We start from the raw sequence: 20,425 nt of genomic DNA on the forward strand, positions 1-20,425 counted from the left end.
TCCGCTGGGGCCGGTGTCCAAGGCGGCTGACATGGGGACTGAAGGGTCTTCACACAATGCTTCTTCTCTCTTTTGTGGCATTTTAATGAGGTTTCATTAAAAATTAACGCCTTGCCTGGATTTTCTTACCCAATGATGAGGAATCCTTGATAGAGAGGAACGGAGGCGAAGTAAAACACAGAGGAAAAGACAGCCTGCGCCAAGAAGAAAGGAAGATGTTATGAAAATCGTGACATATAATAAAAGTAACCCCCAACACTTACCTAGCTCTGGTTTCACCCCAGCACCATTACAGGTGCTGTAAATGTATTAGGTCATTTAATCCTTACACCAACTCTATGAAGTAGGTAATGTTAGCATCGTCCTCATTTTACAGAAGAGGAAAGTAAGGCACAGAGACGTTAAGTGACTTGCCCAAGATCACACAGCTCATTAAGTGACAGAGCCAGGAGTCATACCCAGGTGATTTAGCTCCAGAGTCCGCTTTGCAAACATTTATTAAGTTATGCAAGGTGGACCCAGGAATACTTTGTGTATGATCTCAGTGAATCACCAGAACAACGCATGAGATCAAGTTTTAATATCGCCTGCATTTTGCAGGAGGAGAAACTGAGCAGGTGAACGGCACGGCGGGACTCAGGGCCAGCTCTCTCCAGAGCCCACACTCCCGGTGGCTCAGAACCACCGCCTCTCCGGGTGCACAACCGCTCATCAAGCGCACACGTGTGCAAAGCGATATGGACACCATCCTCCGCTGGGGGATGGACACCAGTCACCCGGAGGCAGGGACTGCAGAGAAGGCCTCCCGTTCACATTACACTCTTGCTATTTTTGGAAATTCTTACAAAGAGCCCATAACCTGGTGCTTTTGCAATTAGACAAAAGCAATAAAGATATTTACAAACCCTTATCGAAATGTCTGCTTCCTGATTTGGAAACTATTTGCTACTGGTAGTGAAAAATAGGCGGGAGAGATAAAATCAGGCTTGATGCTCTCTTCCTTCCTTCTCTAGACACCTCCAGGCCGAAAGAAGGAAAGCGGCCTCAAGACGCTCATTTCTATTACAGGAAAAACAAAGGGAGGCCAAGGACAACCGCGCCTGAAGGCTTTTTAACAACTGCACAGGAGAGACGCGGAGCCAGCCTAGTGAGCAGGAACAGCACCCAGCCAGGGACGTCCCCGCTTCCAGGGTTCGCCTGGTACAGATCTCAGGACGCAGGTGCCACCCAGGGCCACAGGCACAGGCAGCCCCGGCTGCACCCTGGCCACGATTTCAGAATTGAAGGTGAAAGTCACCTTGCAAATGACCCCTCACCCAGGTTGCGCGGCCGCACGGGAAGGACGGTTGTAAAAGCATCAAGAATCTGGTGTTCGGTTTTGCAGATGCACGCCAGGAGCCTCTTTCCCGAAAAGGGCCCGGCTGCCCACACAGCACACCTGGCAAGAGCACTTTGGGGAGAATAAAAACACTGCGTCCTTCTCTGTCACAGGCATCGCGGTCAAGGTGGAACTCCACGCAGGACCTGCTCTCAGCCGCCCCCTTTCAGCACAGTGGACGGGCCTAAGGCTGCTTTTCCAGCACAAAGGACACTTCTTCATCCGGGAATTTTTTTTCTGAATCGATGTGAACGGGAACATACGGGCACTGCAGAAGTCAGCTCATCCAGGCCAGCTTTCGTGTATACGCCCAGGGACGAGCTGATTAATCTCCCAATGATTGAAACCACAGCACCACGCAGTTCCATTGATGAGCCAACAGAAATTAAAGGTACAGATGTGGCCTGATGAGCCATCCCGCCAGCCGTCCGCGTTTAGATCATGTTGATGAAAATCACTTTAAGTTTCCTGCGCTCACAGATGCGATAGGTACTGGAAACACAACGTCACCACAAAAAGGCCCAGAGGAGGCCAGCGGAGGGTGGATGCTCACGCACACGCAGCAGCCCCACGCAACTCACTGTGAAAGGCAGGACGCCTTTCGTGGATGATCAAACACCCTTCCTGCGAATTAAATGTCACCTTCTGTCTAGACATTATCCTGTTCCGTTTTTCTTAATAATGGTAAGGATGCTTTGGCACTTGCTGCCTTACAGGATGCCCTGCTTTTCAAAGCAGCCCTGTCCGAGGGCCAAGGCAGGCCCCATCACCCCCATTTCACAGGCGGGGAAACTGACGTCTAGAGTGGCAGGTGACTTGCTCAAGGTCTCACTGATACTCAGCAGTGTGGTCAGAAAGAGACGCGGGTTCCAAGATACAACATCCCCATGTTCTCACCACTTCACTGGGGGTCTTTTCATCTAAACGCCCCAGGAAGAAAATCCGTCATAGCTTTTCAGCACCTAAAATGATTCCCCTCCCTCCCCATGACCTCCTTCTGAGGACGCGCTTAACTGCCGCAGCCCGATGACAGATTCCGAAGGAGTCAGTGAGAGACGAGTAGGAGAATACCTTAGACACTCTGGAATCCTTGCGTGAAAAAAGCAAGCTGCTACTCCCCGGGAGGATGGACAGTGGGGATAACCAAGCTCGGCTCCCAGCCGGGCTGCGCTGGGAGGCAGAACCGGGATGCTGAGACCGCCTCTGCACCACGAGCTTCGCTGCCCCCCAGCACCCCCCCAAGTGGAGGCAGCACGGGCCCCTGGATGAGGGCACTCGAGAAGGAGGCCCTGATTAAGAGCGCAGGCTTTGGGGTCCCCCTGCCTGCGTAGACTAAATCCCCCAGAGACACTGCACGGATTTCTCAGCCTCCCCATCTGTAAAATGGGTGCAGCCTGTTTATCGTGAGGACTGCACGAGATCCTGCACTGTGAACACTTGGCCCGACGCCTGGGGTGGAGGAAGCACTCCAGAGAAGTCAGTTACTCTCCTTTTGCGGCTGCGCTCTGCCGGCCCCCGCCTCTGCACGCGGAAGACTGAGGGCCGGAGCTGACATTCGGCATTTAACTCTGCATCTCTCCCTCTGGTGAACCAATTAGAACAACTCACCCTCAATTCTAATAACTTCGTCATTTGTACTACACCCACTTTGTGCCGAGCGCTGGACAGGTGCCACTGCTGATGCTCACGTCCACGCCACACAGTAAGAACGGCCATCCCACCCACCAGAGGAGGGACCTGGGGCCACCTGAGGTCTGGCAGCTGGAATGTGGCCAGGTGGGGATTTAACTGGCCAGGTGGGGGCCACAGCCCCAAAGCATCCTCCACTCCCCAGGCTTTTGCCGTGCCGGCCGGGTGCACCTGTGCGGAGGCTCCGGCCGCCCACCCACCTGCATGGTGCTGATGCAGAGGCTCCTGTGGATCACGAACTGGCTGAGGGCGGCCGAGCGCTTGTAGCTGTTTCGGCCGTGCACCATGAGCAGGCGGCCAAGGTGCTTGAATTGAGTGATGGAGAAGTCTGCCGCCAGAGAAGCCTGTTTTCCCTCCTGAAAGCCAATGAAATCGGGCACCGTCAGAAGCGCAAGAGGTCAAGGAAGCCCGCTGTTTCTAATTGAAAAAGCAAGACTCTGGAAGGAGGCCTTTGAAGAACTTCAATAGAGAGACTCTTTGGTTTCAAGCCCTGCATGGTTGGTGGTCCAGTCTAAATTTGATTTAAAAAGAGGAATTTATTTAAATAAAAACCATTCTGAATCACAGACAGTTATAATGTGGAGGTCAAATGAATCTAGTCTTCAGTCTCAGGGGCGAGGCCCAACCCATAATGTGTAGCAGAGGCAAAGAACCATTCAAAGGTAGGCTTTTCGTAACATCCAGTCCCTTAAGAGTTAAACACAAACAGGAGGAAAACCTGAAACTACTTAATAATATGAAAGGGAGCATTTCTGAACACACAGTTTTGCACATTTATAGAAGTGGCAATAACTTATAGCTCGGCCATATAATGGAATTTTCTAATTTTAAAAGGTGCACGATGGATGCCACTGACGGGACAGACAGACGTCAGGGCCCCTGATGACATGCAACAGGAAGACACGAGTGCCCTTGTGCGCTGCTCACACCAAACACAGAACCTGAATGCAATCAGTCTGACCCACTGAAGTCGTGGAACATTCTACAACTGCTCTGAACGCTCTGAAAATATCGATGTCATGAAAAGCAACCCCTTTCCACAAAAAAAGATGGAGAAAAATGTTCTACGTTAATGAAGACTAAAGAGACATGAAGACATGCTAATAAATGCAATGGGTGAGCCTTGATCAGTTCCTGGAGATTTTCTTGAAAGCTATAAAGACATTTTGAGGACTATTGGGGAAATTGGACTGGAGTATCCTACATTATGTATCAATGTCACATTTGGGGGGAGTGCTAACGTTATTCTGCATATGTAGGAGAATGTCCTTGTTCTTAAGAGATCCATGCCAAAGGACTCAGGTAACACGGTATAGCTGCCACCTACTGTCAACTGGTTCAGAGAGCGAGAGAGAGAATGTGGCAAAGGTTAACAACTGGTAAAGTGAAGTGAAGAGCAAATAGGTGCTCATTGCTCTAGTTCAACTTTTCTGAAGGAGTGACATTTTTCAACATAAAAAGACAGAGGGAAAGTAAAAAACGATAGATCTAGGGCCAGCCTTAGTGGCCTGGTGTTTAAGTTCGGCACACTCCACTTCAGTGGCCCAGGTTCGGTTCCCAGGCATGGACCTACACCACTCCTCAGTGGCCATGCTGTGGTGGCGGCTCACATACAAAATGGAGGAAGACTGGTAACAGATGTTAGTTCAGGGCAAATCTTCCTCAGCAAAAAAAAAAAAAAAAAAAAAAATACATCTACATGTTCTGATATAGAAAAAATCGAAGACACATAGCAAGTTAAACAAGTTGTATGACAAAATGCATAGTCTAATGTTTTTATTTCTAAATTATGCAGGAAAATAATATATAAACGAGTAAGATATATGTGTGTAGCTGTACATATGTAAATAAAACAAATATATTCATACCCATAACCAGTAATATACACATAGACCAAAATTCGGGAAGGATAACCAATGTTCCTAGTCTGACACAGCTGTCTAAAAGAAAGGATGCATTTTATTTCTAAATTGTTTTAATTTTTTACAGTGAGCACTTATTACTTTTATACTCCAAAAACAAAGGAACAGAATATAATTTTCAACAGAACATTAAATGTTTTAGTTCCACATAGAAATATGTAAAAAATTCTATCTATTAAACTCAAGTGTGCTTCTTAAAACCTGCATTAAAGGTATCTATACACATTTCAGACATAATACCATATTCAAGGATCATTTAACTCTGCAATTTCAAATAACTGTCAACTAGATGTGAATGAGAAAACCAGAAGGGGTGGAAAAGGAAAAAGAAAAGCTCATGGATTAGCCAAATTCATGAAGATATGGAACAAAACGTACGAGGAGCGTCTCTGGCCCTCACTCAGAACCTCTGAACTCTCAGTTTACACACAGTACTAACAAACTCGGTGCTCACTCTTTCTGCCTACAGTCATTTAAAGGTCACAAATCAGAGCAGAGTAAACTATCAGAGGCAAGCACACAGTGGACAAGGAAAGAGAAAAACTATGTCATAAGACACAAACTTTAAAAATTGCAGATGCCAAGACCTTTCAGTGAGGGGCAAACCATGTCACCTTCCTCCATAATCCCCAAGAGATCAGCGCACAGTGTGACAACTAAAGCTTTTACTGACAACGCTGCTCTCATGCGAAAGTCTTAAGTGCATTCAGTGTATCCTAAGAATACAGCAAACACTTGTTTTTTTGATTTAGGTGTTGGCAAGCAAAACATCAGCATTTGTCTGTTAAGATACAGTCACATGGATCTCTGGCTTCCACATAACAATACTAGGTAATTATAACACACAGGTCATGCTTTGTATTCTAATCTACAATTTCCAGAAATATTAAAGATGTGTTGTCTTTCGGGGAAAAAGAAACTCCAGCTAGAGGAGCGGAACAGCTCCCAGCCCAACGACACGGCAACTTAGATCTTGAACACCAAGCACCCGGCAGCCCTCGGCCCCCCTCACGCGCTCACCTTTCCCTCCACGCCCACTCCGCAGTCCGACTCCTGAATCATGCTGACGTCGTTGCCTCCATCACCTGCGGGTCACACAAAAGCCGGGAAATTGGGGAGAGGCAAGACGCACGACTCCCGCAGTCTGTGCTTGCTTTAATCACACGCTTTTGCCTTCCATGGAGTGCTTACTAAGTGCCTTTTCCACACGGCTCCATTTAATCATTCTGACAACCCGTGGAATCAGGTTCCTATTTACAGGCCAAGGAGATCAGAGTCAGACGGACCAGGTGGCTGGCCGAGGGTCCCAGCCACCGAGCAGCATCAGGAAGACCCTGTCCAGGCCACACCGGTGTTTACAAGCACCGCACGCCTGCCTCTGCGGTGTGGGGCGCCGGTCACATCATCGGCAATGACTGACACTGTCCTTACTGGACCTTCCCTGCGTGCTGCAGCCAGCGCTTTTTGAATGCTGCCCCTTTCTACGGTCATAAGCACCATCTGAGGACAACACTGTTAAGATCTCATTCTACCAATGAGCAGACTGAGGCTCAGACGGGCGAAGGAAGCCCCGTGGGCCCCCCGCTGGTAAAAACGAGCAGAGCTTGGAACCCAGATCCAACTGCAGCGCGCTCGGCCTTCACTCCTCCGCAACGCTGCGTCCCGTGTCCGGAGCAAAGGACGTGCAAGCTAACGGAGAGGAGCTCTCGGGCACGCTTATCTGCTCTTTCTCAACGGCAAATATTAAAAATCATAATCATACCGAAAAGAGAGCCAAAGTGCGTGGGGAAAATATCATGACCTGAGTCAAGTGGCCTGGGGGATCCGAGGAGCCCGGCAGCAGAACCCGATCTTCCTTACGGAAAACGGATCCATTTCCGCAGCGGTGCGCAGGGGCGGGGCAGGGCGGCCACCTACCTACCGCGCAGGTGAGCTTGCCCGTGCGCTCCTGCAGCAGCCGCACGATCTGGGCCTTCTGGGTGGGCGCGCAGCGGCAGCAGACCACGGCCGGGCACTGGCAGGCCAGCTCCATGAACTCGTACTCGTAGTACTTGAGGCAGACCTGGGGGAGCGGGCAGAGGCGGGGGTCGGCCCAGGTCGCGCCCCCCACAGAGGCAGGAAGGGGCCCGCGCCCCCCCGGGAGGAGCAGCCGGTGGGGTCCCCGTGCCCACCTCCAGGGAGTCTCCAGAGATGACCAGGGCGCAGTCGTGCTTCCTGCGGAAGGCGTTCAGCTCGAGGTGGGCCTCGCCACGGTTGGTCACCTGGAAGGGGACAGAGGGTGGAGGAAGCTTCGCTCCCTGAAGATGGTAGAACAACAAACAGCAGCTTCCTGGAGCTGCTGGCAAGACAATGGCCACCGCGGCCAAGGACCCCTGCCCCTCCCCTGCCGCCAGACCCAGAGCCAAATTAAACCCCGCTCGTTGTGATTCTGTGGGAATCAGGAGAGCCTGTAGCCCAGCCAGCACCCTGCATTTCCTCCAGGGCACCGTGACCCACGGAACAAAGACAGGAGCTAAAATCAACCGCACTTTCATGCGGGGCCAGGTACTGTGCTAAGCACTTTCCATGGATTTCCGCCCTTAGTTCTCATGATGACTCTGCGAGATACATCAGGAAAGCAGCTCTCCTTTGCACGTGAGGGACCACGGCGCGGCCAGACGGGTCAGCCCGCCTGAGGCACACAGCGAGCACGCTGTGGGGCAGGCCGCGGACGCCAGGCATCCAGCAGGGCAGCCAGCCTCTCTAGTAACGACCAGATGTGAAGCATGCCAGCTCTGTGGACCACACAGCCCCTGTCGGAGCCACTCCACTCAGCCAGCGTGGCATGAAAGCAGCCCCAGACGACAGGTGACAAATGAGTGTGCCTGTGTCTAAATAAAACTGTACTTACAAAAACAGGCGGCCAGCACAGGCATGGTTTGAAACCTCTGAATTCTAGAACCTACAGTCCATTCTCACTACTGGTGATAATTATATGCTATGAAGTTGCTGTGAATGCTGAACCTTTGCTCCCAGGGGAAAGGGGGGCTGGGTTCCTGAGCCTCTGCACAGTATTTTTGTCAATCGACCAACACATAAACTGTTTCACGTGTGCTTCTGTTTAAAGGCATCTTTTAAAATATCTACTGTTGGCTCATTAACACTGAACTCCCGGGCGACAGCACTGAAACTTCCACCGGAAGGAAGCTGATCTCTTGCGCGTTTTCTCCCTAAGGCGCATCCCGGGCTCCCTGCCCTTGGGGACAGTGGCCAGCACCTCAGCACTGTGCTGGGGGCCATTCTAAACAGTGAAATCGCTAACAAAAAGCACAAAAACAGGTGACATAAGTGGACCGTGAGAGGGACGCTCGCCTACAGTGTCGCAGCTGAAGCGGAAGGCAGCGCCTCGCCTCGTCCGCCCTCAGCTGGGAATGTGCAGGGCAGGCAACGAAAATTTCCCAGCCATCTGCACACGTCCACAGATGACCCCGAAAGCGTCTCGAGTACTGATTTTCAGGTTACAGATAAATTTTAGTGAGTGCACAAATTCGCAGATACAGAATTCGCGAATAATGAGGATCGACTGCATCTGCCTTGACACAATGCTGTTGGCGCTACTCCCAACCTGCTGGATTTCCTGAAGCTTCTACGTGCTACGGACCAAGGCAGGGGCCGGGGGAAGACCCCCCAAAACATCTAGAGCCCTCCAGGTGTTTGGTAGGGTGGATCTGATTTCAGGTAAGTGGGGCTGCTGCATCCCGCCCCGGAAGGGACCCAGGGGCCTTACCGCCCAAGTCAGGAAAGCCAATCACAGCCTGTGGCTTCGAGCCTTGGAGCAGCGCCCAAGTTTCGGTCAAGCACTTGCCAGGAGGGCAGGAAGCTTCTCATTTGCCCGCCCAATATACCTCCTTCCAAAGGCTCCTAAAGGCTTTCCTTCAGGAGGGCAGACAGACAGATATCTGTGATCTGGAATTTATTTCTCATCCAAGGCCTAGGCCTTTGAAGGTTCAGGGAGCTCCCAGACTTGTACCTACAATTTCCCGGGCACAAGCTTATCTGCATCCTTCACGCTGGTAGGGCCAACCTTCCTCAGCTTCTCAGAGGGACCATGACCCCCCCAGGTGGAAAACACAGCGTTAACGTGGGCTGTAATGAGGCGCTCCTGAGCCACCACAGGAAGGAACCCTTCAGCTCACCTGGGTCATTCAGGATTTCCACGCAAACATACAACACAGGCCCCCCACCCTGGGTGGTTACTGTGCGTCCCCCTGCCCTCTTTAGGGGCCCACTCAAGGCTATAAGGTAACAGGGCCAACTGCAGCGTCAGCTCCCAAGGCCCCACAGCAGAGGACTCTTTACCAGCCGGAACACGTGGATGTCTTGGTTTCTGGTCACCAGATGTGCATTCTTCGCTGTGCATGTAGCTGTCTCCAGCTTGTCCCCCGTCAGCATCCAAACCTGGAATTACAATATGAAAGAGGTCCCTGCGTTAGTGTCTGAGGCCGCCCCTGTCACCCGTGTCAGCTGAGTTTCGCAGAAGACTGAGCTGAACTCGACACATTCCATCCACCTCCTCGAGGCGCATGGTGTCCCCAAAACACCACGGAAACGCCCCAGTTCAAGGGCTTCAGGACCCTGAGTGACCATTGCTGGTGGCAGCAAAAGCTGGTGTGACCCTTTTAGAAAACCGTTTGGCCACACACTTCAGTGGACACCACAAAGCTCAGCCTCTGACCTCGTCATCTTCTTTCTGGGAATTTTTCTCAAAGCAATAAATATTCTCAAAGAAGGGGAGGGCTGGAGGAATGAGGGGTCACTTCCGTATCCTACAGGAAACACTGCTCCGTCACGTCACATACGGCCTTTCTGCGTGGTCGGATGCCCGTGCGGAATCTGAGGGGGTTAACCCGAACTATAACATGCTGGCAGCAAACAGGCCAGGGTCTTCCTTACCTCGTAACAGACCGCTCTGCATTTCACTGCTGTGGGCTCAGAGAGGGTAGGTGACTTGCCCCAAAGCTACACAGCTAGCTCCTGTCCCAACCAGGCCCAGAATCCAGGTCTTCGGAGCCCAAAGGAAGGCGCTCCCTGCTCTGCTCATTCACCCATTAACCCTTTGTTCTCCTTGCTCCCAGCAGGGAGGGGCCCTAGGGCCATCAGACAAAGCCCATCTTGGCAGCGGGAAGTGTGGGAGAGAAAATCATAAGGTTTCCTGAGCGTCCGCCGTGCCAGGCGCCCTCCCAGTGCTGCCCACGATCAGTGCCTTCTATCTCCACAACGACTCTGAGACGCAGGAAACGGCAGCACCGAGAGGTCAGCTGCTGGCCCGGGGCCACAAAGCAGTCAGCAGAGGCGGCCTTCGAACCCAGGCAGTGGGATGGGCAGGATGAAGGCACCAGGCCCCTTTGGGAGGCCCTGGCCTCTGGGTTTGACCCTCATGCGTCAGCGTTTCCCCTCAATGTCCCATCTGGCCTTAAAAACAATATTCTTTTAAGGGATCCCCGTTTGCTGCCGGTTTTCAGGGTTTGCTGTAAGAGCAGACATCGGGGAAGGAGCTAAGAGGCTCAGGTTCTAGAACACCATGGAAGGTCCTCAGTGCCCCACACGGCTGAAGCCCCAATGGGGACGATAGGGAGGGTGCGGCAGGAAGGGCCCAGACCTGAGCTCCAGGCCCAGCCCCAGGTGAGAACCTGGGCAGTGAGGCCACCTCGCTCGGCCTCAGGGGCTGCCTCTGGGACAGGGGCTGAAGTAGGAAGCGTCCAAGCTCTAGCATCTTCTGCCCGAGAAAGATGTTACCCGGGACCCTACTTACAAACTGCCCGGACCCTCCCGCCTCCCCGCTCTCCTCCCACCTAACAAGGGAAACCAGACAGAGGAGCCCACAGCCTGCGGATGGAACGTCTGTCTTCGGGAGCGAAAGGTTTTAGGAAGGAGAAAACCTCAGGACGAAGCCAGAGCAGAAGCTGGAATCTCCAAAACTCCGAGAGCAGAGGTCTCAGAAACTGCCAGCGACAAATTTTCAACACCACAGGGCAGCAGAAGCAGGCCCTTCCCACATCGGACTGCCTTCCCAACAATGGGATCTCGCTGGCAATTGCCTTGCCATGAACCAGGCCTGCAAGCCAAAGATCCACGACAGAATTTACTTGACAACCAACCAGGTGCACATATGTGTCCCCCCATGGGACTGACTGGCTGGAGCTCCTGTGCTGGGCGTCCCGCCGCACCGAACACACGGCCGCTCACAGGCAGCCCTCCCAACCGGGCGCGAGGGCCGGCGCAGATCCAGCATCCATCTTGCTTTTCTTTGCTTGGGTCCCCGGGCTTTGCTTGGGTCCATTAGGATGCAGCCAGCTCCTCAGATGCCCTCTACTGGCCTCCCCGGATTAAACTCCCAGATATATATTTTTTAGTCCCAAACAGCAGAGTACAAAATGTAAATATGGCACTTTGTTGGTGGAGGCGGTCACTCCGTTGGGTGGTCGCTCACACACCCAGATCAAGAGATGGATGGCTGGTGGCCGGTCGCTGAACAAGACTATAAGGAACACCCCAAACATGCCGGGCACAGCTCGGCACTGAAGGATGAGCACACGCACGTGCTCCCGCCTTCACGGGGCCCGGTGGTGAGGGGACAGCTAGGAACAGCACACAGACATCCTTCAGAACCAGGGCCACAAGGGCGGGAAGGGGGCGGCCCATGGCGGACGGGGCTGCAGGCCACTGCCCAGGCACCCTGGCTCCCTCCACTGCCACCTCCGCCCTCTCCCCTCCTCGTGTTACACGCTGCTGCAGGGGGAAGTGGCTGACTCTGGAAGTCAGCTCCACACGGCGGGTCATCCCACAGCGGGGCCCAGGCGGGCTCGCCCTACCTTGATGCCCGCGTTCCTCAGGGTCTCCAGGGTGGGCCTCACATCCGCCTGCAGCTGGTCTTCCACCCCCGTCAGGCACAGCAGCTCCATCTCCATCTCCAGGCTCTCAATCACAGTGGCCACTTTGAGGGAGCGGTCGTGCACACTCAGCTTGGCCTGGACATAGCGGGCCTGGGACACCAGGGGGCACAGTCACCGCTCAGGGTGGGGAGCTGCGAGGCTGACTGATCCAACCATGCAGGGTAGGGGACCCCAGCACGTGGGCTGGACCTCAAAGGGATGAGATGGAGGTTTCCAGCCTCCTTCCAAGGTCACCAGCCCAGACACTGGGGTTGGAGAGACCTGAGTGCCACCCTTTGCTCTACACTCACCTGCTGTGCGACCTCCAGCAAGTCGCTTAACTTCTCTGAGTCTCAGCTGTTCTCATCGTGAAGCAGCAATGACAGTTCCAATCTCATTGGGTTGTTGCAAGGATTGGCACAACTCAAGGTCTCAAAAAACAGTAGGTTCCCCCACCTCACAACATACACTTTGTAACCAAGAACTCAACCACCAGGCTTTCTAAAGATGAAGTCCCACTTCCAGAGACCATCGACCCAACCCTTCTGTCAAGCCAGACTCCACAGTGTTAACAAAGATACGGACAAACAGTGACATCCCCTGATGGGCCGACAACGCACACGCCTTTAGAACCAAAAGGCAGGCAGAATGCATCAGGGCTGGAATTCTTATTAACCCCAACTTCGCGAAGAACTCAAACCCAGAAAAGAGACAGACCTGAGCACAGGTTCTCTGGGTGAAGCAAGACAAGGGCCCCAAAAGCCTGCCCCCCCAACCTCAGTCACCCCCTTTCAGCCGTGCGTGTGTGCATCCGGCTTTATGCCTGGTCAGGGGATACAAGAAGGCCCCTTCCCTCAAAGGACACACCGTGGGACAAGATGACAATAAACACGACATATTTATGCTGGACCCTTAGCCATGAAAGTCAGGGATCTACTTCAACTCCAACATTCTTTACAGCTTAAAAAAACTAGAGCTCTAAGATGTGATTCATTTCAAGTTTTCTAGAATGAATACTACGTGCCAAGGACGAGCCTAAGTTTTGGGGACATAAGAGCAAACCAGACTGATAATGTCTCTGCTCTCAAAAAGATTTTATTCTAGAAAGGAGAAACTAAGAAGAATGTTAAAATATATATGTAAACAAGGTCATTAAAGATGGTGATAAGTGCAATGAACGAAGTTAGACGGGGTGACAGATGGAGAGTCATGAGGTGGGGCTGCCTTAGGGGGGGAGTCCAGGAGGACTTCTCAGAGGAGGCGGCATTTGAGCTGAGACCCAAAGGAAGAGAGGAGTGGGCCGTGGCGCTCTGGGAGGGAGGAGAGTTCCAGGCAGAGAGAAAGCAAGTACGAAGGCCCCGTGATAAGAGGGAAACTGGTGTGCTCAGAAATGACGTCAGGATGGCCAGAGCAGAGTGAGTGAGGAGGAGCTGGGGAGACAGGCAGGGCTGAAGAAACAACGGGGAGGTCGCGAGCCACTTACTTCAAAGTCTTGATACTGCTCCTCGGCGAGAGACTTCTTCGCCACCACGAGCACCCGCAGCCCTTCGCGGGCCATGTTTCCACACTGGAAAGCAGACGTCAGTCAGCTGAGAGCCGCCCTGAGGGCTCTGTCCCCGGGTCCCTGACCCTCACTGAGGACAGCTGGATGCTGAGGGGACAGGCCCTCCCAAGGGGACAGCGAAACGGCAAATCAGAGCCCTGCTTTCCCCTAGAGCAATCTCCCGTGAGAAGACCTCGTAAGGGGAGGCTGTGTCCCAGCGGCTGGCCGGCCGAGCACGGCCTCCGCCAGGCTGTCCCTGACCCGCCCAGTGTGCTCTGCAATTGAGTCAACACTGTGAGGTTCCAGACAAACCTGGATTTCCAGCTTGTTGGGAAAACCAAACCTCTGACAAAACTGGGTGCACTTTTGCAAATGACCACAGTCAATGATGGCTGAAAACTGGCTGCTTCCATGTGCTCCCAGAAAATGTAACTGTCACGTGAAGAATATTCCGATATGCTGAACACACAAAGTGCGGCCCTGTCATAAAACACATCCCAGCCTGTTCCATTCATTCGAGTTCCCCGCCTGGCCCCTGTGGGCGTTTGGATTTGCAACTCCCTAGATGAAAATACACTATTACTGAAAGTAAAATTTGGATTCCCCTCCTGGAGCCGAGAGAAGAAAGAAAAGTGGCCTGACAACCGGATAGTTCCTTCTCTCCCTGCAGCAGCCAACCCACCACGTCACAAAGCAGCCTGTGACGGGGCCCCCGGAGGTCCCCACTCCTGGTCCCGGCCTCCAGGCAAAAGCCGGTGAGGAGCTGAATCCCGCCCAGGGCCACTGGGAGAGCGTGTAAGCCGTCCTGCCCCAGCTGAGCCCTCAGATCAAACCACGGCCTATGAGGGACCCTGAGCGGAGGACCAGCTAAGCTGCGCCCCGATTCCTGGCCCACAGAAACCGTGAGAGATAAACGTGTGCTGTTGTGAGCCGCTGCATTTTGGGGTGATTTGTTATGCAGCCACAGGTAACGAATACAGAGACCCACCTCAGCACCCCAGAGATGGCCTCCAGATCACGTTTCTGGGGCCCAGTTTTCCCTCCCTGCGTCACACCTACCTCTTCCTCCAGCCAGTCGTTGTACTGCACGATGCCAGCCATGACGACGTCTGCCCCCTTCATGTAGAACGTAATTTCTCCAGTTGATTCATCCTAGAGAGGGGCCGGAAGCCATGAGTAACCGCGGGCAACGCTGCTTTCTGCTCCAGTGCCCACTTCCCACGACAGATGGTGCACGAAGCCGACTTAGCAGACACCGAGGTTTTTTCATTTGGCCACAGATAAAAAGCAAGAGGGGGCTTCACTTCGGGGCAAAGGCCACAGAAAACAGAAGAAAACTCAAAGCATTCAGAAAATTATCAAATGATGAAAGCAAGATCAAAAGGATTCAAGAACTTTGTTTTTAAAGTTACTACTATTCCAACAGGAACGGACTGCCACGCTATAAGATAATTCTAAATTTTTATGTAGGACTGCCAGCATCACCAAATCGTGGTCCACCTGAAAGAACTGGGAAGGAAAATAATTACCTACATCAGGGTTTCTCAGCCTTGGCGTTCTTAACGTTAGGGGCTCGAGAGTGCTTTGCTGTGGGGGGCCGGCCTGTGTGTGGCAGGATCTTCTGCAGCATCCCTGGCCTCTCCCACTAGAAGCCAGCAGCACCTGCCATGGTGACAACCAAAATGTCCCCAGACATAAACAAATGTCCCCTGGGGGGCACAATGCCTCAATTGAGAACTGCTGAGCTAGATAATTCCAGACCCCAATGACCCCCTGAGGACTTAGCCAGAGATCAAATTAGCCAGATTTTCAGTTCACATGGACCAGATGTTCTGGGGGGTGCTAATGCCCAGGAACAGGCACCAACTGCTTGGACCCGGCACCAGCTCCCACTGTGTGCACTTGGACAAGCTCCGTCTCTTCTCCAAACCTCAGTTTCCTCACCTGTGAAACAGGGATGCTGACAACTCTGACAGCACAGACTGCTGTGGCTTTAACGAAATCATCCACACGGAGCACAGGGCCAGATACTCAGAAAATGCCCACCCAGGTCACCTCTCCCGCTCGGGTCACCGCAGCTCCTCAAGGCCCTCAGCCGCCCTGTGTGTGGGGGACAAGGCTTAGCCCAGAGGTTCTCACTGGGGGCGGTTTCGCATTTGGCAACGTCTGGAGACATATTCAGTTGCCACAACTCTAAGGGGTGGAATTATTGCCATCTAGTGGGTGGAGGCCAGAGATGCTGCTAAACATCCTACAGTGCACAGGATGGCCCCAAACCAAGAATCATGCAGCCCCAAATGTCAGCACTAAGGCTGAGAAATCCTGACTTTGAGGAATGATGGTGAAATTGCTCCTTCCCAGCCTATGACTCTTTTTTTTTTTTTTTTGGCAGGGAAAGATTCATCTGATTCACCCTGAGCTACATGTGTTGCCAATCTTCCTCTTTTGTTTTCCTCTCCAAAGCCCCCCAGCACATAGTCGTACATCCTAGTCGTAAGTCCTTCCGGTTCTTCCATGTGAGCTGCCACCACAGCACGGCTACTGACAGATGGGTGGAGTGGTTCTGCGACCAGACAATGCACCCGGGCCACCAAAGCAGTGACAACGCCAGGGCTTGCCCTGTGGCCGAGTGGTTAAGTTCGCACGCTCCGCTGCAGGCGGCCCAGTGTTTCGTTGGTTCGAATCCCGGGCGCGGACATGGCACTGCTCATCAAACCACGCTGAGGCAGCGTCCCACATGCCACAACTAGAAGGACCCACAATGAAGAATATACAATTATGTACTGGGGGGCTTTGGGGAGAAAAAGGAAAAAAATAAAATCTTAAAAAAAAAAAAAAAAAGCAGTGACAACGCCAAACCTTAACCACTAGGCCATCAGGGCTGGCTCTCCCATGACTCTTTCCTCAATGGATCCCATCATGGTGAGCCTGGAGGCAGTAGAGACAAGCGAGCGAACCAAGCACGGCCATCACTAGCTCACGCCTAAATTTTGAGACCCCGAGAAGCCTGGAGTGCGTGCCTGTGAACTCCTCATTGAATACGAAATAAATACCCAAAGCCAAATTAGTGATATAACTTGCCCACTTCAAATAACTCTCGAATGCCCTCCAGTCACTGACGATCTTTCGGAATGACATGCTTACTCATAAAAGCATCCCCCGCCACGAAGAGGCACCTGCATTTTAAAAGCATTAGGACCACACGCTTCATCTTGGACAGATCGTGCCTATGCTGGCTCATGACTCAGGCCAAAGAGCCGTGGGGTCTGAACATGAAAGCACCCGAGTTTTTTCCCTTTCCGCTTCAACCAAATGGTGCTTAACAACATAGCTGTAGAAAGTAGTGGCCCTCCCCAGCTTCCTCCACTCCAGAGGGGTTCAAGAGAGCTTAGCCGTCTCGTCCAATATAAATACTGGACCCACCGTCTCCTCCCATGAGTCATTTCCTCTCTCCCAGTTCATCACAAGGTTACTCCGTTCCCATATTATGGCAAGATTACGCTGTAAATTCACAAAGATCTGCTGGTTGTGTTGCATTGTTTGGGGACCTCATCTTTTTCCACTGTGGTTTGATTCTGGCACCTGTACAAAGGCTTCTTTTAGTCAAACAGTCACAAGGGTATGGTCTACACCAACAATTCGACCCCATCATTCCACATCGGGGGGGCAGGGGGAGGGCAGTGGAACAGCTCATACACAACCAAAACCAAACAGGCGACACACCTTTCCTCAGAAAGACAGGCACACAAGCCCAGAGAACCTGGCTTCTCCAACCTTGCCGACCTTCTCCAAAAACGGAGATTCACCCACAGACCTTCGCAAGAAGATGCTGACGAGTAGTGTCCACGAGCTCACATGTGTTTGAAAGGGCTGATGACACAGGTGGAAAACAAGAAAAATTCGCAAAATAATATGCACTTCATTAAAGACAGCCCAGCAAAGATGGATGCTCACAGATTTTTAGTAGTGAGAAAAGAAAAGCAAGCTAAGCATCCAAAAAGAGAATATTTTATTAAATAATGGTACTTTTCCCAATGAAACACTACGCACATATTAAAATCATAAAAATCATGTTTTAAATGATATGAGAAAATTTTCACCGTATGTGTAGCTCAGTGGTTGGGGGGAGAGTTCAGAAACCCTGATGTGGAGCTCAATGCCAATTTTATAAAAATGTGTGTGGGTAGTTACACTCGTCCACACTTAGGAAAAAACTGAAGGGAAATTCTCTGAAAGGGTAAGAGTGGTTGTCTTTGGGTGGTGAAAATAAAGATGAATAGTTCTGATCCCCTTCTTTACATATTTATTTGTTCTAAATGCCTTAACCGAATGCTGTTTTGTTTTTTTTTTAATAACCTGGGAAGCAAGCAGCACTATTTTTAAAGAATGACAGATTGGCCCATGCAACAGTATCCCATGCTTCCAGGCACAGAGTCCTCCTCTTCCTGTGGGAGACAGAGGGGCCCCATCTCATAAAATGATGATACGCGTGTGTCTGGGGGTGAGAATCCTTTACAACTAAAGCAAGGGTGGGGCCTTGTGCCCACTTACTTTAGGACGGCTGATATTGGGCTGGCTATCTGATGATGATTCAGCCCTCAAATGACTTCAGCAGAGGCCACAGCCCTGGAACTTGAAAAAATAATCACTGGAACAAAATGCAAGTAATTCCACAGGAGATAATGACTCTCGTTCCCCGGGAAACACCCACTTACAGGATTCACGCTGCTACTTCCAGGCCACGGATGCTCTTGCCATCAGATACGGTTTAGAAGCCACAGGTCGGGCCAGGTGTGGACCCGTGGGAAAAGCAGCAGCTGCATGGCAGAAAAAGTTCCCCTCCTGCTCGAAAGTCCTTAGAACCTGAAATTACCTACTGGCATCAGGGACATAAAAATCTCTTAAAATGTGTTGATTTCAAAGCATGTTCATGCTGCGTGGAACTGGATCATCAGAACAGCAGCTCACAGAGCTGTTTCTACCTCCCCCCGGGGAGGCAGCCTCTACAATGCCTCCCAGTCATCCCACCTCCTGGTACTCACACCCTTCCGTGGGCCACTCCCAGTGAGTTGGGGCTGCCATCCAGTGACTGGCTTCTAATAACAGAGTAAGGCAGATTGATAAGGGTCAGTTCTGAGATCAGGGGACAGAGGACTGTGCCTTCCACCTCGCTCACACTCTCGCTTGCTCACTTTGATGAAGCCAGCTGACACGGGCGCTGTCCCATGGAGAGGCCCCTGCGGCAATGAGTGAGGGTGGCCTCTGGCCAACAGCGAGTAAAGAACTAAGGCTCCCAGTCCAACAACCCGCAAGGAACTGAATCCTGCCAACAACACTGATTTTATCTGGAAGTGGATCCTGCCCGAGTGGCACCCTGGCTGATAGCAGCGCCCCAGCTAAGCCCCGGACCGCGCAGCCTGCGAGAGACCCTGAGCCAAAGGACCCAGCTAAGCTGCACCCAGACTCCTGGCCCACAGAAACCGAGAGATGATACCTACTGTTGTCTGAAGCCACTAAGTGCGGGATAATCTATTACGCAGCAACACAGAAATCATACCCTACGTCAACGCCACTACGGGTGCTCTATGAGCTTTCTGACACCGCCTCATCACACCCAGACTGCCAGGTCCTAGTGGTACAGAGCATGGACCTGGGGACCTCACAGCTCCACTACTTTCCAGCTCTGTGAACTTGGGGAAGTTTCTTAGCCTCTCCACACCTCAGTTATCTCCTCTGTCAAATGCCAATCATAATAGTACCTACCTCATCGGGTTATGGTGGGAATTAAACGAGTTAGTTTACACAAATCATTTAGAACAGAGACTGGTACATAATAAGCACCATTTAAATGTTACCTACTCATTATCGTTACATTGTTCCTACTGCCGCTGATTAATACTGTTAACAATTACTAACGCCGCTCTTACTAATGTACTATAATAGAGTCTACAACTTTGATCTCTAAGGCATGAAACACTTGAGGGTGAAGGGGATTCTTACTTGTTTAAAAAAAAAATTCAGAAAAGATGAAAGTTATTCCAAAGATTCTCATGATCTGAGTCAGTTCTCTCCATCAACTCAAATAGTGTGAAGAACCTTTAAAAATACCAGGGAACCACAAAAACAAACACACAGAGCCATGGAACAAAATTAAAAGCCAAGAAATAAAACCACACATCTACGGACAGCTAATCTTCAACAAAGGAGCTGAGAGAATACAATGGAGAAAGGAAAATCTCTTCAGTAAACGGTGTTGGGAAAACTGGACAGCCACATGCAAAAGAATGAAGGAAGACCATTCTCTTTCTTCATGCACAAAAATTAACTCAAAATGGATCAAAGACTTGAAGGTAAGACGTGAAACCATAAAACTGCTACAAGAAAATATAGGCAGTACAACCTTTGACATCAGTCTTAGAAGGACCTTTTCGAATACCATGTCTACTGGGACAAGGGAAACATAAGAAAAAATAAACAAATTGGACTTCATCAGACTAAAGAGCTTCTGTAAGGCAAAGGAAACCAGGAACAAAATGAAAAGACAACTCACCTACTGGGAGAAAATATTTGCAAATTATATATCTGACAAGGGTTGTTAACCTCCAAAATATATAAAGAACTCATACAACTCAAAACAAAAAAACCAAACAACCCCATCAAAAAATAGGCAGGGGGGACCAGCCCCGTGGCCGAGTGGTTAAGTTCACGCACTCTGCTTAGGCGGCCCAGGGTTTCACCGGTTTGGATCCTGGGCACAGACATGGTACCGCTCATCCAGCCATGCTGAGGTGGTGTCCCACATGCCACAACCAGAGGCACTCACAACTAGAATATACAACTATGTACTGGGGGGCTTTGGGGAGAAGAAGGAGAAAAAAAAGAAGAAAAAGGCAACTGGCAACAGTTGTTAGCTCAGGTGGCAATCTTTAAAAAAAAAAAATGGGCAGAGGATCTGAACAGACATTTTTCCAAAGAAGATATA

The 20,425-nt window shown here is 51.3% G+C and overlaps 1 protein-coding gene and 1 long non-coding RNA gene across 5 annotated transcripts in view; both read right to left on the minus strand.

Annotated features, from left to right (window-relative positions):
- Positions 1-20,425, minus strand: part of ATP9A (ATPase phospholipid transporting 9A (putative)) — a 126,145-nt gene that overhangs the window by 9,862 nt on the left and 95,858 nt on the right. For all 4 annotated transcript variants that reach the window (XM_046678932.1, XM_046678933.1, XM_046678934.1 and 1 more), the window contains exons 16-24: positions 14,503-14,595; positions 13,384-13,467; positions 11,841-12,011; positions 9,328-9,426; positions 7,161-7,250; positions 6,907-7,051; positions 6,010-6,074; positions 3,268-3,423; positions 130-194 (exon numbers count right to left, since the gene is read on the minus strand). In XM_046678932.1, the coding sequence (XP_046534888.1) occupies positions 130-194; positions 3,268-3,423; positions 6,010-6,074; positions 6,907-7,051; positions 7,161-7,250; positions 9,328-9,426; positions 11,841-12,011; positions 13,384-13,467; positions 14,503-14,595 (968 nt within the window). The remainder of the gene's footprint in view (positions 1-129; positions 195-3,267; positions 3,424-6,009; positions 6,075-6,906; positions 7,052-7,160; positions 7,251-9,327; positions 9,427-11,840; positions 12,012-13,383; positions 13,468-14,502; positions 14,596-20,425) is intronic.
- On the minus strand, positions 16,284-19,635 carry LOC124248622 (uncharacterized). Its single transcript, XR_006891096.1, has 3 exons — positions 18,159-19,635; positions 17,995-18,075; positions 16,284-17,313 (listed from the first exon to the last, which is right to left on the minus strand). It is a non-coding gene; the product is annotated as an uncharacterized LOC124248622 (long non-coding RNA).

Source organism: Equus quagga, chromosome 12 (assembly GCF_021613505.1).
Source record: "Equus quagga isolate Etosha38 chromosome 12, UCLA_HA_Equagga_1.0, whole genome shotgun sequence".
Lineage (NCBI taxonomy): Eukaryota > Metazoa > Chordata > Mammalia > Perissodactyla > Equidae > Equus > Equus quagga.